Source organism: Lepus europaeus, chromosome 15, assembly GCF_033115175.1.
Source record: "Lepus europaeus isolate LE1 chromosome 15, mLepTim1.pri, whole genome shotgun sequence".
NCBI classification, from domain to species: Eukaryota; Metazoa; Chordata; class Mammalia; order Lagomorpha; family Leporidae; genus Lepus; species Lepus europaeus.
In genome coordinates this window covers 46055859-46083513 of record NC_084841.1, presented here as the reverse complement: position 1 = coordinate 46083513, position 27655 = coordinate 46055859, and the positions used below count along the sequence as shown (strand labels likewise).

Genomic DNA, 27655 nt, shown 5'->3' with positions numbered 1-27655 from the left:
GTAACTTCTTAACATTTCAACAGGCTTTCAATGATAAAAGAAGCAATTTCCAGTCAGCCTATTTATGAATTATCAGCAAAAAACATCTTATTTGTATAGGATTTCAGTTTACAGCAGCACTTACATGCATCATCAGTTAGCAGGTTATTTTGGCTGGGAGAGATACATATGAAATGGAGCAAATAATGAAATACATCGTTAATTGCAGGGACCAAACTAATGAGATTTCATTGTAATACTCAGGATATGGAAATTTTTTCTATTGAGCACATACTATGAACAGATACTCTGCTAAACATTTTGCATTTATTTCGTAATCCTGGGACCCAGTCCCACGAAGTAGGTTCCTTTACAAATGTTCCTTTTATGGCTGAAAGAAGTGGTTGAGTTACACATTTGGTAAACCAGGACAAGAACTAAAGTCTGGTTTGAAAGCCCATACTCTCAATCTCTGCACTTCCCTAAGGTCTACCTTCCTATATTCTGCCTATGCGCCACTCAAAAATCACAGAAAAAAAAAAAGCTGTTGGATTCATTAAAATAGTTCTTAGAGATTCTGATCCATTCCGAGTAATGCATTTCAATGTTTACCAACTAGGAAATTTACTATTAGGAAATTCTTCTCATTTAGCTCCTTTTAAGAGTAGCCCAACACAATCCTTCTGTCCGGAGAAGACACAGAAATCTATGTGCAGCTTCACACAAATGATGCTTCTTCATGTAGTGATCAAATACGAGAGCTGTAATGAAGTCATCCCTTCTGTAGATACGGCTTGTAAGTGGAAAAGGAACTCTTTCTCCAGCAGCAGCCCAGTTGTTCACTGAACTCCCAGTGTTCACAAGATGAGATGATGATAGATCCTAAACTATCTACACCTCGTTTCTTTCTTGAAAACCCACTTCCTCATCAAAAAAGGCCAATCTAGGGTAATGTCAATGAAATAAAGGAAGAGGCATCAGAGCGACAACATGGGGTGCAGCATCTAGACAGAATGGAGTAAATCTCTCTTGGCTTTCAAGGGTGAAAAACAATGGTTTAGTCTGTACATGGATGAGGGTGAAGTGCCTACAGTCACCAAATAGAGTGTATCTCTGGAATTCTGGATTAGGATATGAAAACAGATACCCACTGAGAACAAAGTTACTAAGTGCACTTCTGTGGTTAGCCAGCTGCAGAGCAAATTTTAAGTTTAACTACTCAACACATGACTTTCTGGTGAGAATGGGACACTTCCAAAAATCATCAAGGGATGTGGATGTCTCCCAAATTTCCAACACACAGGGCAAGATCTCTCTTTCAACTGTGGTCTGATGGATTATAAAATTTCCAAAGTGAGACCAGCAGAGTGGAGGTGGTCTGCACGGAGTGAAGGTTTGAGAATATTTACTGTTCATTGTGGTCAGAGGAAGAGGAGAAGGTACCTCTATGGAGCTGAAAGAGTACGCAGGGTTGCCTGCCTGCCCAGATTCACCAGGAGAAGGGAGAACTGTCATCCAATGCTAGCACATAGGAAGCATAGACCTAGCACATAGGAAGCACTTAGTAAAATATGCAATAAATGGGGCCTGCGCTATGGCACAGCTGATGAAGCCTCTGCCTGTAATGCCAGCATCCCATAAGTGCCAGTTCGAGTTCTGGCTGCTCCACTTCCCATCTAACTCCCTGCTAATGCATCTGGGAAAGCAGAGGAAGAATGGCCAAAGTCCTTGGGCCCCTGCACCCATGTCAGAGACCTGGAAGAAGCTCCTGGCTTTGGATCAGCCCAGCTCCAGCTGTTTCAGTCATTTGGGGGGTAAACCAGTGGATGGATGATCTCTCTCTCTGTCTCTCTGCTCTCTTTCTCTCTCTCTCTGCCTCTCTGTAACTCTGCCTTTCAAATAAATAACTAGATCTTTTAAAAAATGCAATCAATGAATGGACATCATCATCAGTTTACATATATCTCTGTTACATGGAACTGGATTCATTTGCAAACATTTCACAAAATACGTTTGCAAGTTGATGTGAATGAGAAGAGGACACAGTTTGGAAGATCATCCTGAGAAGAAGCCAAAGTTCTGAGCCAAATCCAGTGAGATAAAGGAGGGGTGGGAACTTTCGTGAGATAGGGGAGAAGTAAATGTGAGGTTGGTTAGCAGATAAGCTTTGGTCCACAAGGGAAGGGGACCAGAAGAAGGAGCTTCGCATGTTGGTGGTAACATTAGAGCAGCTGGGCACATGGCAATGGGCCTATCCCAGGGATCAGACGGTAGAGATTTGGGTTAGTAAGATGGTATATAGGAAAGAAGACCAAGAGGAGTGGACTTGACTGGAGGAAGCAATGTATAAAATAGGGGTTGGAGAATTCATCCGATGGGGAGTGTTCAGAAGCAGCACAGTGTGCAGAACCCTGAGGTCAAAGAGTGTACTGCTCAAAGATGCTGCATAGATGGGTATCAAGGGTTGGATGAACACAACATTTACCAGCAAGGGGAGTCACTTTTGAGATTGAAAGTGGTACTATTAAAATTTAGACTGAGATTACTAGAGACTAAGAAGGGCTTGAAGGAAGGAGGAGAGAGGGAGGCTGGATAGCAGGTACAAAATTAGAGTTAGGAGGCTGGTGCTGTGGCATAGTGGGCTAAAGCCTCTGCTTGCAGCACCAGCATCCCATATGGGCATCAGTTCTAGTACTGGCTGCTCCTCTTCTGATCCAGCTCTCTGCCATGGCCTGAGAAAGCAGTAGAAGATGGCCCAAGTGCTTGGGCCCCTGCACCCAGTTGTGAGACCCAGAGGAAACTCCTGGCTCTTGGCTTCGGATTGGCCCAGCTCTGGCCCTTGTGGTCATTTGGGGAGTGAACCAGAGGATGAAAGATTTTTCTCTATGTCTCTCCCTCTCTCTGTCTGTAACTCTACTTCTCAAATAAGTAAATAAAATCTTAAAAAAAATAGAGTTAGATGGCAGGCATACATTCCTGGTCTGCCACAGCATACTGGGTGACTACAGCTCACGATAACCTATTTTATATTTTATTAAGAACTAGAAGAAAGTAGCTTGAAGGCACAAACAAAGTAATGACAAGGAAATGGACATGCTAACTACCATGATTTGATCAATACAGTCTTTATATATGTACTTCAGTATCACATTGTACCCCATGAAAATATACAATTAAAAAACACACTAGGAAATGAGCATAAATTAGGACTGTCTTGGGTGAAATAAGATGCATGGTATCTTAACGCATAAGGAACAGACCCATTCCAAGGAATTTCAGCTCCCAGTAAAGAAGGCGGAGCATTAGAACACTGTTAATTGTCATCCATGCTTATGTTGAGTTTCTTTGCTTTTTGTATAACTTGTATTTATTGCATAAATAATTAGCCATATATTGGTAATAAAAATACAATGTAGGAAAAGGGTGGAGGATGGAGATTCACCAGGTTTTGAGAACTGGAAGTTAACAAGACTTGGGGAGTTCCAAGGAGGCAAGGACCAGGATGAAGTGGGAGTCCCTTCCCCTCCTAACCTATGGATACAACCATACCTAAACAAAACCAAACACATGACAGTGTGCTTTGTTGGTTTCTTTTATACCTCCTGGGAATACCTAGCCAAAAGGACCATGAACCAGGGAAAATAACTGTAGTGTGGCAAAGCTTCTCTGTAGAGACTGTGTGCAGCCAGGTACTTATGACATTTAAATAGCACTGCTGAGACTCCCTCCTGAAACTGGAAGTTGGCAGTCTCCCATCTTTCATAAACACTACAATTAAGACTTAAATAAATCTTTGAAAGCTGCTGAGGAACAGAGCCGATGCATATTTCTAGCAGGTGGTTTGAGTTTAAAAATAGGCTTCAGGGCAATGCTATCCTCATTAAAGTTTCTGGCTCTTCAATCTGCTTTATGATGGAATTGTTTTTGCAGGGGCAAAGGGGAGGTGATCAAACAATGGGAGGAAAAACTATCACCCCCCATTAAAGTGGGGTGCTGGAGGCAATGTTGCAAGACTGACCTCGAGAGGAAAACTTGAAAATGGACAAAATGGGAGCAAGTCCATTACCAGAGCTGTTCGTGATTCTCGGGCTTTAGTGTTCCAGCTAACTCGATGGCCTATGGCAAGCTGAGAGCCCACACTCACGACAGGCTAACCCTATGAAATAAGACTACTATAAAGGTATGTGTGCCACCAAACCACTAAGTCAGCTATGGTCTTCTGCTAAAGAGGAGAGAAGGTTAACGATGCAGACACAGGTACCTGGATGGCCAGCCTCCACATCTGCTTTACTTTTTCATACCAATTTCATGTTTTACACAAATATGACTTCAATGGAGGCAACTCTTAAGAACCTAATTTAATTTCATAGGAAAGGGTGGCTGCTTATTCTGTTACAGATCCCCTCCAGGTTGCCATTAAGGAGCCAGTTTGAAGGAATGCTACAACCTCCCTCCCGCTTATCAAAGGGCCAGCAAACCAGCACTGACTTAGAAACTGGTTCCCAACCTGCCGTAGTCAGTGGCATACCTAAGGCCTAGCCTCATACCTAAGATACAATAGTTGTGTGCCTCCTGAAATTGGCTTTAAGTTATAATTTACTCATGCCTGTGTGTAAAACTGTCTTACCTTACAGTTGTGATTTGTTAGTTCCTGAGGGTCAATGATAACAGTGTGCTCCCCGAAACTGCCCCCTAATGGCCCCAGACTGTCTTAAAACTGGCTTGTTACTGCCTTGCTGAGTTTAGGGTATACAAGTAGGAAATGCCAGAGGACTGGGGCTTGGCTCATGAGACATGAGTCTAGTCAAACCCACAAGCACAAACAAACCATGTGCCTTTCCTCCTGAAGCGCTGAGTGCTGTTTGGTTTCTTTGGTCATTGTCCGTAACAATACTACATGAAGTCCTCTTCTTGCTAAATGAACCTCCAGCCTCTCACTGCCCTCCCATCCTCTTTGGACCACAGCTTGTCAAAGCACTTGCACAGCACTGCAGTCCCATTTTTAAAGGCATGCATTTCAGGATGCCTGTGGTAAGGTGTAAGGCTAATTCTATCCACTTGTTTCATAGATCTTGTCCCATTTACCCTTTGGGTCTCCATCAAGAATCTCCCATTTCCCCCACTATCCAAGTTCTGCCATTTCTGGGTGTCTTTTCCATGATAATAGGCTGGTTCTATCCCCCAGGTCTCCTTCCATAAGGACTTCAATCAGTTATGTGAACCAGAAACATGGGGTCATCTTTTATGCTTCAATTCCCTCAGCCCTCATGAACCTGACATTATTATTATTTCTGCCTAAAAAATATCTTTCCATTGCAATTTGCACTGCCAATGCTTGGCTTTTTTAGGTCTGTGGTTCTCCACTTTAACATAATCAAGAAAAACATAGCAAGGCCTAGCTCAGGCATTCTCAACGCTGGCTGTACATTAGAAGCACACGTTTATGCCAGCTTCAGAGATTCTGATTTTCCTGATGTGGGTGTGTATGTGTGCACACATGGGATGGAAGGCTGATCATGGCTTTTTAAATGCTTCCCTTGGCGGCTCTAGTGCCTAGGCAGGGTTGAGAACCCCTGATTAGGGCTCTGGCCACATTTTACCTGATTCCATTAGACTCCTACACTGGATTCCTTGCTTCGTGTCCTCCCCCACCATCCATTTCTTAACTCACAGTCTTCAAACATTTTTGGTTGTACATCTCTACAGTCTACAATAAAGATTCATCACTGCTCTAATGCATGCATATTTGTTATGAATTATATAATGTACTGTTGGACTATTATGTAATAAAACTACATAACTAAAAAAATTTTGTTTAGTTTGATATACAAATAAGTAGACCTTATACTTTCTTTCTGTGTTCCAGTTGATGTTCTTAAACACCCCAATTTTTGGGGAACACTGCCAGAGTAATTGGTCTAAATGAAATCCAACACTGAAACTCAGTACGGGTTCTTCAAGATGTGTAGCACAAAGACTGGTTTTTTTTTTTTTTTTTTGGCCCTGCAAACAAGGCTACTGAAGATGTGCAAACTTCCCCAGGCTGAGATATCCCCAGAATTCTTTTTTATTTTGCCTAGAGGGACCATCACATGTTTGTCCACCTATCACAGTCCTACTCATGCTTCGAGACTGGACTCAAACACCGTGCAACCTTCCTCAGGGCCTCCAGATGGGGATATTCACCTCAGGAGCTTCTCTAACACTGCATCTGTGTTCCAACTATGGCACTTAGATACTGTCTTCTAAGGGGCTTTGTTTCTGTGTCCCCCAAATTACACTAGAATCTCCTTGGGGCATGGCAATTTGGTCTTACTGTATCTTTACTCCTGAGGGCTGGTCAATAATTGGTGCTCAATGATACTGAATGAATGAATATATAAATAAGTGAATGAGTAAAATCATGTAATGTATTCCTGAACTTTGTTTTGAAGTATCTATCTCCTGTTGCCAAAAAGTAATAAATTCCTAGTGTAACCCAACTACAGTTGGGTCTTTGGCCCATTTGTTTCAGTTCGGTGAATTATACAGTTCCAAGCAGATAATTTCTAATCTCATCAGACTCACTAACAGTGCTTATTACATAATCTCATATACTTTTATGATCTCCAAAAACACTCTTAAAAATGAGTATACCCTCTGACCACATGGGGATCCAATTAGGGTGCATGAAAGGTCAGCAAGACTCCATCCTGGAAGACCAGCTCCCTGTGGCTGAACAGCAAGAGCCCTGCCCAACAGGATAACATCCATGGTGGTTTCTTTCTGCTAGCACTCTGGGCTATTCTGCCCTTTTCCCCCAATACAGATCAATGCTCTTTATCATGTTTAAATGTTGGAATAACCTGGGACTTAAAAATTAGTGTCGTCTGGATCTCATCTCATAGAGTATAATTTAATTGCCTAAGATATAGCTCTGGCTTTTAGATTTTACAAAGCTTCCCAAGTTGTTAAAATGTGCAGCCAAGGTTGAGAACCCTTACTCAATCTTCCTTTCATTTGTTTCTAAACCACTGCCTTGGTCTTGACTGACTTGAATTTTCTGAGAAAGAAGCAAGGTGCCATCAATGTTCTGAGTCTTAATGATGACTCCTACATCTCTGCTATTCTCTGGCACAGGAATGGACTCTCTCAAAGCAATAAACAAAAAGCACATTCCACAATGCCATGATTTTCAGTTATTTAGGAAGGAACTTCCTTAAGTAGTCCTGATTACAACTTCCCCAAGATGATGTTCTAAAGATACTGAGAACTGCTGTACAGATCAATAGGAACTATCTCAGTGTAAATTTTCAAGGTCCATAGTATCAATAACTCCCAGGGCATTTTGTCTTGCTTTCAAACAAGACAAGGGGGTGGCGGGATGGCCGGGTGGTCTAAGGCGCTAGACTCAATCAAAGAAGGCAAAGGATGGGTGGCTAAGGAGTTCTCCAGTTTATTAGTTGGGGAAATTCCAGAAAGCTGAGAACATTTTGAAGAGAGAAATTGTTTGCATAAGATTCCATTTAATAGAATTTATCCTTATTAATATGCTGGTCATTTTCTGGCATTTCTTATTGGATCATGTAGATCACTGGAAGACTGTGGTGTTCAAAGCAGAGTATAAATAGGTTTACTACTACATATGCCCCAATGTCCTCCTGGACATTAAGAATAACAATTACATTCATTAAGGTCTAATGACTGAAGTGGAATCTAGTGGTCAAAGAAGGTGTGAAGCTATTGCATTTTACCTTGGTGGAAAAATTAAGTACAAAGACAATCTGTTGGCTTAGGGTCAGAACACACAGCTCCAAAGGTCAGCATTCCATGACCACATGATTTTCCTAAATGTTGCCATGTTTCTCTTATTTCTTGGGTTGACAATGAGAGAAAGAGTGATTTATACCAGCAGATTCATAGGAACAAATGAGATAAACCCAGAGTCAGTGTTCCCAAATCAGGTACCCTAGGGGCCCTTAGGCTCAGAAGAAATCCTAAGCATGGCCACCAAATTCAAGGAAGGAGATTTTCCAGCCCTAGTTATAATGATGTTTGATTTACTTCAGTTTTCTTGTCTCCAAGAGTGGTACCAAAGCATATGAGGCAGCATGGATAGTGTGCCCCACTCTTATGATTGGTGGAATAGAAACATCCCACAGAATCCAAACTCCCTCCATTAACCATGGGAGATCTACCTCCTTTGATTTATCTTGACCTTTTGCAAAGTAATTATATATCCTGTCTATATCACCTCCCACCTCCAGAGATAATCGGTTCAATCAATGTATTCTTTGCAATGTGAAAGAATATACTATTCCTTGGAGGTATTTTTAAATTAAGCAACCATTTATCAAATCAATATGTTTCAGAATTCATAAACATATCTTTTTATCAGTTTCTGTATTTCCAAAACAGAAGCAACTATTTATTCATAGAACTCCATGCCCCTTCTTCACTCTTCATTACATTGATATCAGTGCTTTCCAGCCCTGTTTCATTCATGTATTCATGGCATTTGAGAGTATTTCTGACATACAGACCACACCTTAAACTCCATGAGAGAGAAGATCAATATTTTACAACTCCCTTCAAATAATTTAATAAGTGCTTACCAGATGAATAATCAACACTCAAAAAGTCATTACATGGAAATAGAAAAGGAAGAAAATTGTACAATGTGGAAAGACAGCAACGTGTATGTCTGTTCTCTGGTTGACAGAAATGCTCATGGGGTTTCTCTGTTGGACAAGTGGGAAGGATGCAGGGGCTGTGTGTGGAACTGAGCAATAAATCTGCACGCTATTATGACAGTTGTTTGAGTGGAGAGGAATTGGGAATATTGTCTGTTATTTGATCTAGGAAGAAATATTAATGAAAACTAGAAATGCTTCAAAAATGGCTCTTACCAATTATTCATAATAATCACTTACCTCCAGAAGCTATTTTAATTTTCCTGCAGTCTTTGTTTCTCTGACTCTATCATTTAGAAACTTAGAAGCTTCTGCATTTCCTATCCTTTCAGAGCTTATAAAAAGGTTTCAAGTATTTTTCTACTTAGGACTTCAAGTCAATACAAATCCCCTCTCCATAAATTTCTTCCTTTGTTCTTATTTCTAGGTAAATTACCTCTATTTTAAGAAACATTATCTCTTTAATTATATTTCCCATTTTCTCATTTAACATTTAATAGCTTTATGTTTACAACTTAAATTATGAGACTATACATACATATTTGCCTTATTATATATTTTATATAAAACAAAAGCAAACTATTCTATATATTAGAATAGGCACATTCAAATAGACTAAATACCAAAAACATGCAAGAGAAGGATACCAGCTATAGGACAACGTTCAACTCTGGCTGAACTTTGGCACAGTTCCTCCTCCTCTCCAAACACTCTTTACCAAGGAAGTTAGTGTTTTAAAATATAGTATTACCTGAAAGTCACATATTTTTTAAAAAATACAGATTCCCAGCTTCAACTTAAAAAACTGTTGCAGCAGGTCTAAGTTGGGTTTCATGAATGTGCATTTGAAACCACAGCTGATATATCTGAAGATCACTAGCCAACCACCCTCAATCAGAAATACTGAATATGCAGAGCTGGCAGGTAGAGAGAGATGTTGGAAGTTGAAGTCAGGGCTGGGATGTGATTTGGCAGTCATTTGTCTGTAGGTGAATTAAAACCTTGAATTGGATGGGAATATTCAAAGGAGGGTGCAAAGAGAGAAGAGTGGTGGGCCAAGTACACAAGGTCAAAGAGCAAGAGACCTTCTATAGAAGGATACTACCAAGGATGTGGCTATAGGTGGACAAGGAAAATGGACAGCACCATTTCATAGAAGCCAAGGTAGTAACATTAATAAGGAGAGGTGCTCAATAGGACCAAATGAAACAAATGGCCAAGAACAGGAAGTCCAGTGAGAACAATGCTTATCACCTGCATAGTCTGTCTCAGGCTCTATAATGTTGTTTCTAGAAGGTAGGGTTATTTGTCACTGCATTCCCAGAACTTGGCATAGCATAAGCATCTAATAAATGTTTGCAAACTAAATTGGATGGGCAAGGCCTTTCGCCATACAAGAATTTTAAAGACCTCAGCTACAACTAGATTCCATCGGATACCCTCATTAGGATGAGCAAACATTATATGGCTATAACAACCTGCAATGGAGAATTGGTTATAACCAGACTGATAAAGCAGTTATATGAGCCATCTGCTGAAATATGGTAATGACCTTTAAAAAAACTCCTACCCTGTTTGTATGTGACCGTATTTTTTTACTAGTAATTAAAAAAATAAAGCAAAGATCTATAAAACCTTTATTTAGATTATGAATTTTTTTCATGCAAATGATTTCTCCTGATCATTTGTAGAAGTGTGTGTAGTCATGAGAACAGGGCACATTAAAGGAGGTAAATGACTCTCCAAGAATGCACATGTGTTAGTTGCTATGACGACAGCTGAGTTTTATGAGAGAGAGAGCAAAAAATCAATTAGAACCCATTGGAAGAACTTGCACAGGGGCATAAACTATTTCTGCCTCACAGTCTCAGGGACCTTCATCTGTGGCAGAATGGAAAGCATTTGTAGTGGCTGTTAGTGGGGTTGGTTCTATGGAAAGTCACCCTTTTGTTGTGTTTCCTTGGTTCTAATGAACCCTCCATAACCTGATCTTCTCAGTACCCAAGTAATTAGTTGCTGTGCTGAAAAAAAAAAAAAAATTAGCCAATTTCCAATCGCATTGCACAGTTCTTGGCTTTGACCTATTTTTCTTTGAACAGTTCTCAGGTTTATTTATAGAGACAGATGACAACTGTGTAGCAGTTTCTGCCCCCTTGTGGCATAAGTCTGGCTTCAAGAAAATGCAGGAAAGGAAGAGAGTTTCAGGAAGCTACTCTGTCAACCTATTTCTCCTTTCCTTTCTCTCTTCCCTTACGGATACACTATTTTCCACTCCTATCTGCCTAAAATACTAAAGACTAAGGAAAGGTGGTCAAGTTTTTCAGATTCTTCTCAACACTGTTAGAGTAATAGAATGGGGAGATGCCCAATGACAGAGGAGATAAAGGCTTAAGAGTAGCCACAGTGAGACCAGGCATCAACTGCAGGTTTTTTCATGAGTGGCTTTAAGAATGTTTGGCCAGGGAGTGCAGTGGAGGATGGCCCAAGTGTTTGGGCTCTGCACCCCATGGGAGACCAGGAGAAGCACCTGGCTCCTGCCATCGGAACAGCGCGGTGCGCCGGCCGCAGCGCGCTACCGCGGCGGCCATTAGAGGGTGAACCAACGGCAAAGGAAGACCTTTCTCTCTGTCTCTCTCTCTCTCACTGTCCACTCTGCCTGTCAAAAAAAAAAAAAAAAAAAAAAGAATGTTTGGTGGAGGGGGTGGTGTTGTGGTGTAGCGGGTAAAGTCACTGCCTGTGATGCTGGCATCCCATATGGGCCCAGCTGCTCCACTTCCAATCTAGCTCCCTACTAATGGCCTAGGAAAAGCAGCAGAAAATGTCCAAGTGTTTGAGCTTCTGCCACCTATGCAGGAGACCCAGTTGAAGCTCCTGGCTCCTGGCTTCAGCCTTGCCCAGCCCTGATTGTTGCAGGCATTGTGGAAGTGAATCAGTGGCAGAAGTCTCTGTTTCTCCCTGTCTCCCTGTAACTTCTCTCTCTCTCTCTCTCTCTCTCTTAAAGTTTTGTGAAAAGGTTCCTGTGGTCATATAGTAACAGCTTTCAATGTAATGAGCTCACGGACCTTGTGGAGAAATGGCCAAGCTCTCAGAGTAGAGTGCATAGTTCAGCTATGAGATTACTCAGGGAGAGACTGAACCATTGATGGAGCCTCTGCCTTGCTAATCTGTGCAGCACACCACCAGCTGATCAATCCCAAAGCACCCTCAATTCATCAAAATATTTTTCAAGCTGTAGGTTGAGGCTCATTGGGTCTCAGCTTAGTGTATTGAGTTAGCAGGGAGCAACTTAGTGGGTTGAGACCATAATTACAAGAAAGTAAGATAGAAAATGGAGTGAATTTCATTTAGTAAAGGCCAAAGTGTTTCGTGAGACTTCTGTATTATTCTTTCTCTCTATATGCGTATGCATGGATTGCTAGATTTAGTGTATTTCTTACTGCAGGTCTTGGCCTAAAATTTGGAAGGTAAGACTGCTCAAAGCCAAGAATTCCTCAACATTTTATGTAGTCTACAGAAAACAAGGAAGAAAAAAAATAGAAAAAAGGAAGAGGCAAACAAAAAAGAATTCTGGTGTCTTCACCTCCAGGTTTGGAACTGTTCTCCAAACCCACAATTGACTTCTGCAACTTTAAGTTAGGTTCTAACTTTTCTACTCGCTGACCTTTTAATTTACAGTCCTTTCAGTGTCTGCGTGTCACTGTACCTTAACTCGTAATGCCTCTCTCCTCTTGGTAGTTTTTCATTTCTGCTCTTCTTTAAACACTTCTCAAAGCCATATCTTTCCATTTAGCCTATATGATCTCCATTTCTTTTTATCACCCACCTCTTCCTAGTAGTGCTACTCATTTCTACACATTCTGTCTCCAGGCATCATCTCCATGTTGCTCTGTATCTGTCTTCCATTCCACAGCTCTTGATGGTGATGCTATGTATACTTGTGTCTGCCTCTTTTTGTTGCTTTCCTCTTGGCATCTGCCTTCTAGCTCACCAATTCTTCACTGACTTGTTTTTGTTATCTTGTTACTTCTGCTTTTCTGTGTATATTTCTAGTCCCTCCACTTGATTGAAAGTAACTTGATTCTTGGGATTACTGACCATATTTTATGTATACCCCATGATGTCAGGCATAATGGAGGACTTATAATAGATGCTCAACAATAATGTATTGAATCAATCAATCATCCACTGCCCCTTTGTACTAAAACTCTTCCCTGGTCACTGTAGCATTTTCTCTTTAGAAGGGGGTGGTTAAAAAACTGGAATCAAAAGATAAGCTTATTTTGGTGTAAAAAATTTGAAGTCCATGCAACATTTTTTTTTCATAACATGCATTTCCACAAACTCTGAAGACTCCCTAATATAACAGTTTGAAAAGGCTTCAAACCTTCTGAAATCTTTTCAGATCTTTTATCTACAAGGACCTAGCTATGTTGGCATAGATATGATACTCTTTCTTGAAGTATGAGGAGATTGAATTTCAAAGAATTTGTAACAGTAATATGGCTTATTAATGATATCCCTAGACCAGGAAATAAAATGTGACCTACCCTGAGCCATTACCCTCTTGCAATGGAATCTTGAGAACAACAATTATCACCTAATAAAGTGCTCACTTAATATTCAATTTTATGTATAGAGGAAAAAGCAAGGAGATAACAGACAAGGCATAACTTGTGTTTCTCATGCAATAAGAATTTGAACACCTTGTACTAAGAACAAGATCCTGGGTAACACTTTGTTTCTGTAACTGTGCTGGAATTCTAATGATGCCAGAGGAAGTAGGAGGAAGTACACTGACCATTTATAGAGAATATGTTGTCTTCCACTGTCAAGTTGAAAAGCTTTTCATTAAACTCCACTCTGACAACTGGCAGGGACTCTCTATTATGTCACAAATAATTACACAGATCTTTTTCTTATTAATTCATTAATTTGGTTCTTACCAAGCTGTTCTCCTAAACGTTGGCCTCTCTCGGTTGAGATGACACGTTCATCTTCCATGTCACACTTGTTTCCAACCAGAATAACCTGGGCATTATCCCAAGAATATGTTTTGATTTGAGTTGACCTAAAAGAAAAAGAACAAACACAGAATGGTCAGAGGAAAGCAGAGCCGCATAAAGTGAGGAAGAGATAGATCCCACAGATGACAATAACAGCAAAGAAGGAAGCCCAAATGCTTGACATTTAGAATTAATTAGTTCAGTGCAATTTTACCCTTTAGATACTCAACAGGGATTTCATGAGTCAAAAACCAAGGGAACAGTGGTGTATCAAGAATTCTTTCGTATCATGAGATTGATATTGCTATGGCTTCTTCCTTTTCCTAGTTCTACCCCCTCCTTATAGAATGCCTTTGCAGCTAGCAGGTCCAACCATCCTGGATTGCCCAAACCTTTCCTAGTTTTAGCAGTGAAAGTCTGATGTCCTGAGTAGTCCCTCAGTTGCAGGCAAATAGATCTGTTTGGTCACTCTATGTACAACCTATCACAGAAAAACATCATTTTCCCTTATCACAATAACAACCTAAAGAACTTATACAATTGGGTTTTAGAAAATTTAGGGGCAATGATAGGTTTTAAAAAGAGATAATGAGAAGTAGTATATTCATGTCTTACATTTTTAAGAGAAAAATGCCAGGTTGATGAATATAAAAATTATACTACAATGGGCATTTTTTTATAAAAGATTTCTTTATTTTTTTGAAAGGTAAAATTAGAGACAGAGACAGAGAGAAAAAGAGAAAGAGAGAGAGACAGAGAGACAGAGAGAGGTCAATCTTCCATCCATAGGTTCATTCCCCAAATGGCTGCAACTGTCAGAGCTGGGTCAATCCAAACCCAGGAGCTTCTTCTGGGTCTCCCATGTGGGTGCAGGGACTCAAGTACTTGGGCCATCTTCCACTGTTTTGAGGCCATTAGTAGGGAGCTGGATTGGAAGTGGAGCAGCTGGGACAAGAACCGGCACCCATGTGGGATGTTGGTACCATAGATGGTAGCTTTATCCATTATACCACAGTGCCAGCCTTGACATTTCTTTTTTTAAAGATTTATTTTTTAAGATTTATTTATTTGAAAGGCAGAGTTACAGAGAGGTTGGGGGGAAGAGAGAGAGAAAGAGGTCTTCCATCTGCTGGTTCACTTCACAAATGACCGCAACAGCTGAAGCTGAGCCGACCCAAAGCCAGGAGCCAGGAGCTTCTTCTGGGTCTCTCACACAGATGCAGAAGCCCAAGGACTTGGGCCATCCTCTACTGCTTTCCCAAGTTATAGCAAAGAACTGGATTGGAAGTGGAGTAGGTGGGACTCAAACCGGTGCCCATATCAGATGCTGGCACTGCAGGCGGTGGCTTTACCCACTACACTACAGCACCAGACCTTAAAGATTTCTTTGAAAGTCAGAGTTACAGAGAGGGAAGGAGAGATAGAAAGAGAAAAAGAGAGAGAGAGAGAGAGAGAGAGAGAGAGAGATCTTCCATCCATTTGTTTACTCCCTAGATGGCCACAATAGCTAGGGCTGGGCCAGGCCAAAGTCAGGAGCCAGGAGCTTCTTTGGGGTCTTCCACGTGGGTGATAGGGGCCCAAGCACTTGGGTCTTTTCCACTGTTTTTCCCAGGCCATTAGCAGGGAGCTGGATTGGAAGTGGAGCAGCTGGGATTAAAAGTGGCGGCTACAAGGGATGCTGGTGTTGCAGGCAGCAGCTTTCCCTGTGATGCCAGAATGCTTAGGATTAAAAATAAGCCTTCAGTATGGATCATGATGCAAATAACCAACTATTGATTTTGAAATCCAATGAGAATAATTAAAATAGCTATCATTTATAGGTATTATTCTAATTGCTTTGTGTATGTTATAGTAATGTAACCCCTAAAATAACTCCAGGGAATATTATTATCCCCACTGTACAGCTGAGGAAAATGAGGATTAGAGAGGTGAAGTAATTTGATCACTCAGCTAGTAAAGTGACAGACCTGGCTATTACACCCAGGAGACGTGAGTCAAGCCTGTGCTCCTGACCATGCTTCCATTCTATTCATTAGAAGCTTGAGAAGTAGAGAGCAGGCATCTAGCCTTCTAGTTCAGAAGTCCATGTCCCCTCTTGGAGTGCCTGGGTTTGATTCCCGGCTCTGGCTCCTGACTCCAGCTGCCTCCTGAAGTGGACGTTGGGAAGCAGGGGTAATGGCTCAAGTACTTGGGTCCTCCCACCCAGGTGGGAGACTTGGATTGTGCTCCTGCTCCAACCTCAGCCCACTCCAGCCATTGTAGGCATTTGGGCAGTGAAACAGAAGATGGGATTTGTCTTTCTCTCTCCATGTCTTTCAAATAAATAACATAAAGGAAAAAAGTTTGAGAAGTGAAGTTCTAATGTATGTATTGTCATCCAGAGAGAGAGCCGAGCAGAAGCCCTGTTACATTCTACCCTCCTTTTATATTATTTGAGAATGACAGTTTAATATAGGGGTGGAGAAACACATTGCCTAGTGAGTGATCAGGACGGGGACAGGGAAATACTGAAGAGCTAAGCAAATGATTAAAGTCTGAAGCAACAGATCTGTAATATGTGGAAAAGAGGAGCTTGGGAATGGTCTCGCTGGTAATTGTCAAGTCTTCTAGGATTATTGAGAGAAAAGCCATGATGAGCTGTTCTCCACTTGATGAGAGAATGAGGAGCAAATAGCTCTCAACTGCAGCAGGAGGGCTTTCAGTGTGATGCCAGGCTTGTTTGTTCCTCCAGAGCACAAGGAGAAAGAGAGAGAGGAAGAGGGAAAGAGCTAAGAGGCAGACAGGTTTTTATTTTAGTGTTCCCCTGAACAAAGTGCAAGTTTGCAAATGAGATTAAAGTAGCTGGTGAACTATAACCTTGTCTCCACCTGGACATCTCAGTGGCACAGAGTATTTTATCTGGAAAATCTGGGGAGGTGACCATTCTAAATTCTGATATCCTAGTTAATAATATATTCCTTTAGGAACTCTGAGATTTAACGTATTTCCATGGCCTGAGGAAGTGAAGAAAGAAAATATGGACTCCATACTTTTTCCTCACACATCTAAGTGTTAGATGAAGAAGAAGTGGGGTCGGAGGTGAGAGACCTGGGTTCCTGAGTTAGCTGAGGTCAAGAGCTTGCCTGAGGAAATTTAGCACCGCTCTGACCTGGGCAAACTCAGTGTATTGCACCCCTGACTATAAATGCAGCCCAGAGCATACCTTTGTGACAGCCAGGAAGGGACACAATTCGGCATCTCTGGCTGACTTGTGTTCTTTCACATCGTGGATGGAATGCTGACGTGGTAACTTGTGAGGCTTTAGGCTATTACAATAGGTTATTCATTTATGTATATTCAACACTCCCTGTTCCCTAACATTCCATAAAAACATATAAAAATGATACTTTTTAACTATGAACCATATCAGAACTATTCTCCTTCCTGTTTGCTTTCTTTCTTTTTAGAAAAAAAATTTTTTAGTTTACATGAAAGAGTTAGAGAGAGACAGAAGGAGAGTTCTTCCATCTGCTGGTTCTCCTCGACCTCAACCCCAGATGGCCACAATAGCCAGTGCTGAACCAGGAGCCAGGAGCTTCTTCCGGGTCTCCTACATGGGTAGCAGGGGCCCCAGCACTTGGGCCATCCTCTGGAGCTTTTCCCAGGCCATTAGCAGAGAGCTAGATTGGAAGTGGAGAAGCTGGGCCATAAACTGGCAGCATATGGGATGCTGGCATTGCAAGCGGCGGCTTCTTACATACTACGTTATATGCAGGACCCTGTTCTTTTTTTCATTATTACTTGTAATGACCTATTTTTCCAATTTTAAGAATTTTAATGTATTTTCATTTTCTAATACTTGAAAGACAGAGATATTTCATCTGCTGGTTCACAACAACAGTCAGGGCTGGGCCTGGCTGAAGCCAGGAAACAGGAGCTTTTCATCTGAATTTCCCATGTGGGTGGCAGAGGCTCAATTACTTGAGCCATCATCTGCTGTCTACTAGGGTACAACATTAGCAGGAAGCTGGATTGGAAGCAGAACTGGGACTTGAATCCAGGCACTCTAACATGGGATATGGGTGTCCCAAGCGATATCTGAAACACTGCACCAAATACTTTCTCCCATATGTTCTTATATAAAAAATATGTCAATGTAACCGCTTCAAATATTCTAAATTGCCAAGGAAATCATGTAAAATGAGTATAACTACAAGGGAATTATAAAGTCCTTATCTTGAAATCTTAGAGAGGGAGTGGCAAACAGTTTTCTTTATAACGAAATAAAAATGTGGTCTGGAGCATTTGTGATGAGATGAACAAAAGATTGATTTGCCATCTCAGTTGATTAATTTTATAACTGAAACTAGCGTTGCAAATGCTCAATGCTTGGCTTCAGTTTTGATGGCCCTGGACTTCCTGATGTTCCAATAACCGAGCAGGGAAGGCAGTTGTAGCCACAGTGCCACCATCAGCAGGAGGGGATCAGAACACTGCTGGTTGCTTCATGAATCACCACATATGAGTATCCCAGATCCTAAGATGCCATAAGTTATAAGGTAAATATTATTTTATGATGGCCAAGAATGAAAAGATGTAGCAAATTAAACTGTGACATAATATTTTAACCTTGGTCCTATTTGATATATTTGTCAGTCACTTCAACTTCTTGTTGCTTCGAAATTTTTTTCTTGGATTCTAAAGGATTTAGCATTTTTTTTGGCCTTTAGTTGCTTTGCTTAGTGCATAACTGATTATCATGCCATGTATATCTCCATAATAAAAGTTTACAGACTTCATCTGCTTGTGGCTATCTTCTCTTCTACAGGTTCTCTAGAGCAATAGGTTGCTGCTTTCCAAATTAAAAAAAAAAATGAAGAGATGATCATCACCCCAAATAAGTCTCCATATCACTAATTTCAAATGTATGCTCCATTCTGCACGCACAATAACTTGCTACCCATGTACCAGTACTTGCATAACTCAATCAAGATAACGTCAGCATAAGCAGTGATGGCCAGGTTAGCGCATGCACAGACAATGGAATGTATGTTTGCAGTGTTGTATCATGATTCTAATAAGCCGCTTTTGTGGAGATGCAGCTGAATGCTGGCTATGTTAAGATATGAAAGCGTGGGCACTGCAGACTCTGTAAAATGCTAATGTGCTCTGGGTATTTCTTCTGTACATGAAGACCTGGGTTGAAAGACAAACTCAGGTTATCCCCTTTACTCGGGAAAACTTGGAGAGGAGGGTGTATAAGCCTTATGGAAAGATATAGATTTTTACATATTTCACATATACTGTAATATGAATTAAGGTTACAAGAATATTGGGAAAGTAATCCAGTTTCCATCCTTTCCAACTCGGAATCATAATAGTTTATACAGTCAGTTTAAGAGTAAATGCGAGTATGGGGAAGGCATTCTGAATTGTTTAATGCCCATATATTCACCCTGTGGAATGAGACTACCATGTTTTCTCCTTACTTTGTGGATTTTGTAGGACAGACATGGTTTCAGTCAGGACCACATTGTTCTTGAAGATAACTCTTGACAAATAGAACACATTATTAGTCCTAGCTTGGGCGGCCAGCTGTTTCTCTTTCCAATTCCAGCTTAATTTATCCTTTCTAATTCCTATAATCTAAATATTAATTGGAAATTTTTCCATTAAACAATTTCAAATTTTGCTGCCAGTTGGTATCTCCAGCCCTTTCTGTGGTATTTCTATTAGGGACATAACATGATTGCTGAATACATTCTCTTTTCATGTGGCAGTTAGACATATTTGCTTCATTGGTCATTTTCTGTATTTTGTAAAATTTCCTATTTGGGTAGAGGGTCTGTCATTTCTTGGTTGAGTAAAGACATACATTTAAAGAGAGTGGCTGTCACCAAATAATATAAGTACATGTGAAAAGATGATTTATTTCTGAGTCACTGCAGAAGACCCTTTGGGACTTATTGCTAATCTGAACAAGATTAATGGATCAGAAACCATGTGCTGGTCACCATGGTTACCCTGCAAATGGCAAGCAACTCAGACCTCACCAGGTCCTGATCATAGTTTTTAAAAAGACCTGTTATTGAATTGGTATTTAGCTAAAGCAAAATAAAACAAAGCCCCCAAACCTCTCAAAATTTACATATTATCTCAAAAAGGAGAGAAGAAACATAATTTACCCTCATTTCAGCTCCTGTTGAAAATAAACAAAAGCTGGGATGGGGTAAGGGAGATGAAAGTTTTGTGATATTTCATAATATTTTACACACAAGTTACTGAACTGTATACAGAATAAACTAACTTTAGCCTGGAGAGCTGTAAACACACCACCCAAAGACTCCAATCTTGCTCTCAATTCCTTTCCTCCTATGCTGGTATGGATATAATTTCTTAAGAGTTCAACTTATTCTTAGAGAGAACGATGGACTCCTGCTAGTTAGTCATACTACTCTGAAAAACAGTCCAGAAAAAGTGCCTCAGTGAGTCAAAATAGCTATTGTCTCCTAGGGTCTGACTGGGCTATACAGGGGGAAAATGAAGCTTCAGAGAGAAGACGACTTGCTCTTCCTCACCCAGTGCTCAGACAGACGCTAACAGCAGCCCCTTTTTTCATTCTGGAAGCTGATCTTTCATCACTGCACCCACTTCCCAGGTTCTCTCCAACACTTAGGAGTCTTGGCTTCTCAGTATGGCAGTGTACTTCCAGTTTGCAAGGAAACTTCGCAAGCTGCTACTGTTCAGAACACAGGATTGGCCCGTTTGCTATTTTCTAACTTGTTTATTCAATTTTTTCAACCTCCAGAGAATTTTAAAACTTATCTCATTGCAGAAAAATTAAATATACCCTCTAGAGACTCTATCAGAAATATTGAAAATACATTTCTCTGTAAAACACATATGTGCAATCAACACTGAGCATTACTGGGATAATTCTCTTTACCACTTCTTTTTTTTTTTTTTTCTCTTTTTTTGACAGGCAGAGTGGACAGTGAGAGAGAGTGAGACAGAGAGAAAGGTCTTCCTTTTCCGTTGGTTCACCCTCCAATGGCCGCTGAGGCCGGTGCTGTGATGATCCGAAGCCAGGAGCCAGGTGCTTCTCCTGGTCTCCCACATGGGTGCAGGGCCCAAGGACTTGGGCCATCCTCCACTGCACTCCTGGGCCACAGTAGAGAGCTGGACTGGAAGAGGAGCAACTGGGACAGAATCCAGCACCCCGACTGGGACTAGAACCCGGGGTGCCGGCACCACAGGCAGAAGATTAGCCTAGTGAGCCGCGATGCAGGCAACCATTTCTTTATTGTTTACAAAAACTGGACAAAAGTTGTGTGTGTGTGTGTGTGTGTGTGAGAGAGAGAGAGAGAGAGAGAGAGAGAGAGAGAGCGCGATCCCATAACACTGCCCAAATGACCACAATGGCTGGGACTGAGCTAGGGCCAAAGTTGAGAACCAGAAACTCAATCCAGGTTTCTCAGGTGGGTGGCAAGAACCCAGTTACTTGAGCCATCACCATTGCCTCTCAGGGTCTGTGTTAGCAGGAAGCTGGAGTTAGGAGCTGGAACTGGGAATTGAACTCAGGTACTCCATATTTGTGAGATGTGGGCATGTTAGCTGGTTGGTTAAATGCTCACTCCTACTTTTCAGTTTTTGTTTTTGTTTTTTTTTTAACTTTTATTTAATGAATATAAATTTCCAGTGTACAGCTTATGGATTACAATGGCTTCCCCCCCCCCCCATAACTTCCCTCCCACCCGCAACCCTCCCCTCTCCCGCTCCCTCTCCCCTTCCATTCGCATCAAGATTCATTTTCAATTCTCTTTATATACAGAAGATCAATTTAGTATAAAGATTTCAACAGTTTGCATAATCTACTTCACTGTATCCCGTATACACCAGTATTTGCAAGTGGTTTGCAAAGGTACATATAAAATAAACTTTAAAATGAAATAATATTAAGGGAACAGAAATAGAAACATAATAAAAAACTTGATGGTTTAAATACATATGCTATAAATGCAGGTTTAGGAAGTTGAGGAGTTAAGTTTTTGATATGTATATTAACTCATTTAATAAACAAGTTAACAGAAAAAATTGTAAAAGTATCCTCAAATAAATGTCCTATAATATTTGATAATCATCTTTTAGTATTGAAAGGAATATGGTCACATTTGTTGCTAAAATTGCCAATCCTCATAAAAAATTCCAGCAGTAGAGAGAAATCAAAGAGGAAAATTTAAATGATCAGAAATCCCACCATGCCCTCTACTGACATTTTGGTCAAAATCTGGTAGTAGATTGAATGACTGTCCTCTCTTCATATTTCCCTGCCCTACAGACTTTGGACTTAGCCAAGTCAATTACTTTGGCCAACAGAATACAGGCATCAGAGGCATAATGAGTTTCCATCAGGCCTTTGTGTTCTTGTTCTTCATCATGGAAAGAGCCACGGAAGAACAGTCTAAGAAATGTGTTGCTCTGTCAGCTTGTCTCAGAGATAAGAAGCAATGAGGAGTTCACCTGAGTTCTGCAGAGATCAGCAAACCTCAAGGGACTCTAGAAAAGCCCATTGTTTACATAGCACCTTCCCATGACCTTGGCTTCCCTTCTGACCTTCATCTCTTTCTACCTTCCTTTCCCTAACTCTGATATGACTGATTTCTTTGAATTTCTCATATATGCTGCATTTTCAATAAGTAAGGGCTAACCACATGAAATATGTTTTTTTTAAAGGAGTATGATTTTTTAAAAAGATTTATTTACTTATTTGAAAGGCAGAGTTACAGAGAGGCAGAAGTAGAGAGAGAGAGAGAGAGAGAGAGAGAGAGCGAGAGAGAAAATATCTTTCATCTGCTGGTTCACTCCCCAAATAGCCACCATGGCCAGAGCTGGGCCGATCCAAAGCTAAAAGCCAGGATCTTCTTCCAGGTCACTTAGGTGGGCACAGAGGCCCAAGCACTTCGACAATTTTCCACTGCTTTCACCAGGCCATAGCAGAGAGCTGGATCAGGAGAGGAGCGGCCAGCACTCAAACCGGTGCCATATGGGATGCCTGCACTGCAGGTGGCGGCTTTACCCATTACACCACAGCACTGGCCCCAGAAATAGTTTCAGGTTTTGTGAGGTGGAAAATTTTATACAAAATTGGGGGCTCAATTTAAGGACAAATGCAAATTACCCAGATGGAATTAGGTAAGGGGTATTTTGCAACAGATGCTCTTGGTGTTCTGTCCACATGCCCCAGGCCTTACCACTTCTGTGCTTGCTGGCTGACTCCCAGCTGCCAGTATCTGCAACTCTTTGCTTTACAGCTTTCTCCAAAGCCACAGAGGGCCACTCTGCCCACCAGAGAAGGGCACATTTAACAGGGAAATAACACACGCAGGAAAAGACCCCCGCCAGTGACTGACAGGAATTGGTATATAAGTATCCCAACTCCCTTGCTCCTCAGTTTTAAAGCTCTAGCTAACCATAATGGTGGCTGGCTTGGAAAACATTCCTTCAATTGGCTATCTTCCCTTTCACAGTTCACTTCCCAGCTCTGTGTGAGTGTTTCTTGTACTTCCCAGATAAACCACTTTCATGCAAATTCCTGTCTCAGAGCCTGCCTCCGGGAAAATCTACTGAGATCCTTTGAGTAGGTTCGTCTCAATAAAGGGCACAGAGCTTAACAGTACTCTGAAGCTGGTAGCTTTGGCTCCAAGACACTGATTGTTATTTTTTCCCCTTTTTTCAAGCAGCCAGTTTACGAATATACCACTGGACATAAGCTTCATTAGCTTGGCAAGACATCCACGTGTGCTATCACATATGCCATCTGTGTGGAGCACATTTTGTGCCTCTGTGACAGGCTCTCTCACTCCCTTCTCTCTAGTCTCAGCAAACCTATTCCTCTGGATCAGGAGCTGCTCCATGGGCCTCCATGTGGGCCCACATCATGTGCCATTCACTTGTTTACACCCCTCCTAGACTACAGGAACAATGGCAGCAGGGACCTCGACTGTTTGCTTATCCTTGTGTCTCTGGTGAAATATCTGCACATAGAAGGGGTTCAGACAGTAACAACAATGCATTGAGGATAGAATGAATGAGAGAATGATTGACTGACTGTGGTAAAAATGGCTAAGAAGTTCCGGTGACTCAGAACATAAGCATGCAAAAAATCAATACAGGAGAACCTGTGTGTAGGACTTCATTTCAGGCACTGTCAATTCCTCCCTCTATTCCCTGCAGGTCTCGTTGCTAGCAGAGAATCCTTCCATGGTCTTCTATACCTTGGCAGTGTCCATGGTGAGGAAGGAAAGTGGGGGGCCCTCCACGTCCTGCAAAATCATCTGTGTGACTAAGCAGCTCTTCATTCCCATCTAGAGGAGTCATGTTTTCCTTTCTGATCCAGCACCAACAGTCAGGATGAACAGCTAGCAGGAGCTTAGCACTCATGGACTGGTTATTTTGAAGGGGCCCTCATGGAACTCCCTCACTGCTAGGTAATAAAGCTGAAATCAGGGGTCAAGTGACTAAACTCAGATGATATAACTACCAACTAGCAGCCATGGGTCTAACATTCTCAGGCTCCCCATGAAGACTCTTCCACAACATGCTGAGAAAGGAAACTTGATAAGAAATTCATAAACTAACTTATTATATTTTTAAGATAAAAAAAAAAAAACCTCTTGAAGAAGCCAAGCATGCCTGAATCTCAATGTCTCTGGATGTGTCGATAGGTTGTTTGTGGTGTGTGGGGGAACGAGCAGCACTGGATGAGCCTAGAGAACCTGCTTGATCGGCCTCTCTGCAAAGCCTCTTGCTGAGAGCCCACACTGAGGTTTATTTCAGGAACTCCAGTTCTGTGTGGCCCTGGAACTACCGTGGACCACATCTGACTCAGGAGTGTTAGCCCAAATCCAACCTTCAGTCTATTTCCTTTGTGCCTGCCTTAGAACTTCTGACCTCATTTTGGTTCCCTAATTTTTTTTTTATTCCCTAAAATAAATTTTCATTCCCTAAAATAAAAGCAACAGCCAGGTGAAGTAAGGATCACCTCTCTGGACAATAAAGAGAGTAGAATGGAATCCTAACCTAGGACAAGGGCCAGTGTTCCTCAGCTTGAGAACGCTTGCGTTATTCTTCCACAGGGGACAAGGCCAAAGTCATATTAATGGAATGTCCCTTTCTTAAATTTCACAAGGTTGTGCTGGGCTCAGGAGAATTAATGGTCTTTGGCAAGATGAGTTTTCCTGTCAGGTTAATGGCAAGGCAATCAGGCTTGGAGAAAGGGATGCAGAGCTTAGAGTGGAGCACCTGCTCTGCTCTCACTCAGGTACCAGGACCTCCTCCCTCCTATTGGTCCCCTGAGCACCTGAGCTGAGGAGAAGCTCTCTATGCACTCAGCCAAAGCTTGGGCACTGAAGTTTGTAAGACACCAAGCTCGGACCATGAAAAGAAAAGAATTCCTCCTCTATATGGGGGACGTAGGGTTTTCCAGGAGTAGCACTGTAAGTCTGTGGAGGGTGTGGGACTTCAGAATGGGAGCTGCAGGAAACGGAGAAAATAGCAAGAGGACATTAAGAGAAGGAAAGGTGAAATTCCACCTAGGCTCGATTGATTGATTGAAAAATAACAGATTTCATATATGCAGTTTTAAGAACATAACAGTTCTTGCTTCCCTCCCTCCCTCCCTCCCTCCCTTCTCCTTCCTTTCTCATTTTTCTAATTTCATAGTAACATATTTTCAACCTACTTTATAATCAAAGCTTAATCGTCCACTAAATAAAGAAGTCAATGAGTAGAAAGCAGAAAGGCCACTGTTCCTCAGGAGTATATGCAAGGGTTACATCCAATAATCAGATCCCAAGATGTCAATGTCTCATATACATTATATTTGGACCATGGAGCCTCCTTCACAGGCTGGGGATGAGGTGAGTATAGTTGCAGCATCTGTTCCTTCCATTTCACACTAATACCAGGAATGACTGTGAAAGACTGAAATAGGCCACAGAGATGGCTGGAAGTCCTGTGTAGTACAACTTTCCTAGTCATTTCAGCTTTTCATTGTCTTTGAGCTATTTTACAACTCCGCAGATGGCAGAAAACTGGTAATAATATAAATGAGTTCTTGCCCATAGAAAGAAAGAAGTAGAAATGAGCTGTGTCTTGGAAAATGCAATCAATTACTGCCCAGTGGCTGTGAACCTGTTTTGCATCTCTTGGTGAATCTGTGTCAGCGTTCCTGACTGCTTCTATGTGTGCAGCTGTTGACTCTTCCCTTGTGCCTGTACAACACCACACTGCTTCCATTTCTCAAGTCACTACTTAAGTAATATCTTTGCATGTGTTTATTCTACATTTACATGAAAGTTCTGAGTCTATTCTATATTTACAAACTTAACTGGAACAACTGAAGGAGGGGAAGCCTGACTTTGGAATGACAACACAATCTGCACATGAGAAAGGGTGGTACCATGACCACAAAAGAGAGCAATCAATCAGTCAATCCACTAATCAAGCTTCCACTCTGGTACAGACCCCTGGAAAACAGTGAGGAAACTCCCAGTCATGAAAATCAGACTGCATGTCTTCATTGTTCCTTCAAATTAGCAAGGAGCACCTTTTGAGATTGGGAAGACCATGATCCTTGCTAACTCACATTGAAAGGACTGGTCACTCTGGTGAGAGTCAGTGTGGTACAATGGCCATAAGTATATAAGATTTATATATATATATTATATAAGTACAAAAATATATGAACAAATAAATAATAACAAAAACTGTCTTTAGAGCTGACATGGCAAGTAAGTTAAGCCACTGCCTGCAACACCAGCATCTCTTACGGATGCTTGTTTAGGTCCCAGCTGCTGCACTTCTGATCCAGCTCCCTGTTAATGCACCTCTAGAAAGTAGTAGATGATGGTGCAGCCGGTTAAAGCCTTGGCCTGAATGGGGCCAGCTGCTATGCCAGCAGCCTATATGGGTGCCAGGTTCTAGTCCCAGTTGCTCCTCTTTCAGTCCAGCTCTCTGTTGTGGCCCGGGAAGGCAGTGGAGGATGGCCCAAGTGCTTGGGTCCCTGCACCCGCATGGGAGACTGAGAGGAAGCACCTGGCTCCTGGCTTCAGATCGATGCAGCTCCAGCTGTTGAGGCCAATTGGGGAGTGAACCAATGGAAGGAAGACCTCTCTCTGCCTTTCTTCTCTCTGTGTAACTCTGACTTTCAAATAAATAAAATATTTTTAAAAAAAGAAAAAATGCTTGGCCTGAAGCTCCAGCATCCCATATGGGCGCCAGTTCTAGTCCCAGCTGCTCCTCTTCCGATTCAGCTCTCTGCTATGGCCTGGGAAAGCAGTAGAAGATGCTCCAAGTCCTTGGGTTCCTGTACCTGTGTGGGAGACCTAGAAAAAGCTCCTGGCTCCTGGCTTTGGATTGGCACATCTCCAGCCATTGTGGCCATCTGGATAGTGAACCAGCGGATAGAAGACCTCTCTCTCTGTCTCTGCCTCTCTCTGTAACTCTGTCTTTCAAAGAAATAAATCTTTCTTTAAAAAAGAAAGAAAGTAGTAGATGATCACACAAGTGATTGGGCCCCTACTACTCACCTGGAGTCCCAGATGAAGCTCCTGGCCCCGTCCATTGCAGCCATCTGTGCAGTGAACCAGCGTATGGAAGGTTTCTCTCTTTCTCTCTCTCTCTCACTTTTCTCTGTCTCCCCCCTCTCTGTAACTCTGCCTTTCAAATAAACAAATAAACCTTAAAAAAAGAACTATCTTCATTTATTAAACCTTTAGTTAATGCCAGACAATATGCTAGATACTTTGCATGTATTATTATTTCATTTAATTTTTAAAATAACCCTCTAAGGTAGACTGTGTTTTTCCCATTTTATAAGTGAAGAAACTGTAAAATGAAGGCTTATTTAAGGTAACTTTTTAGAAGCACTCAGATAATATATAATGGAATTCAAATACAAACTTTCCCACTGGACTATGAGATCAAAGTCCTGGGCTCTGGTTTTTGTATGTAATTAAGAGA

General features: G+C 41.5%; 1 protein-coding gene across 1 annotated transcript in view; it reads right to left on the bottom strand.

Annotated features, from left to right (window-relative positions):
- Positions 1 to 27655, bottom strand: part of RAB3C (RAB3C, member RAS oncogene family) — a 240875-nt gene that overhangs the window by 7738 nt on the left and 205482 nt on the right. The window contains exon 3 of the mRNA XM_062212128.1: positions 13595 to 13719. Within this exon, the coding sequence (XP_062068112.1) occupies positions 13595 to 13719 (125 nt within the window). The remainder of the gene's footprint in view (positions 1 to 13594; positions 13720 to 27655) is intronic.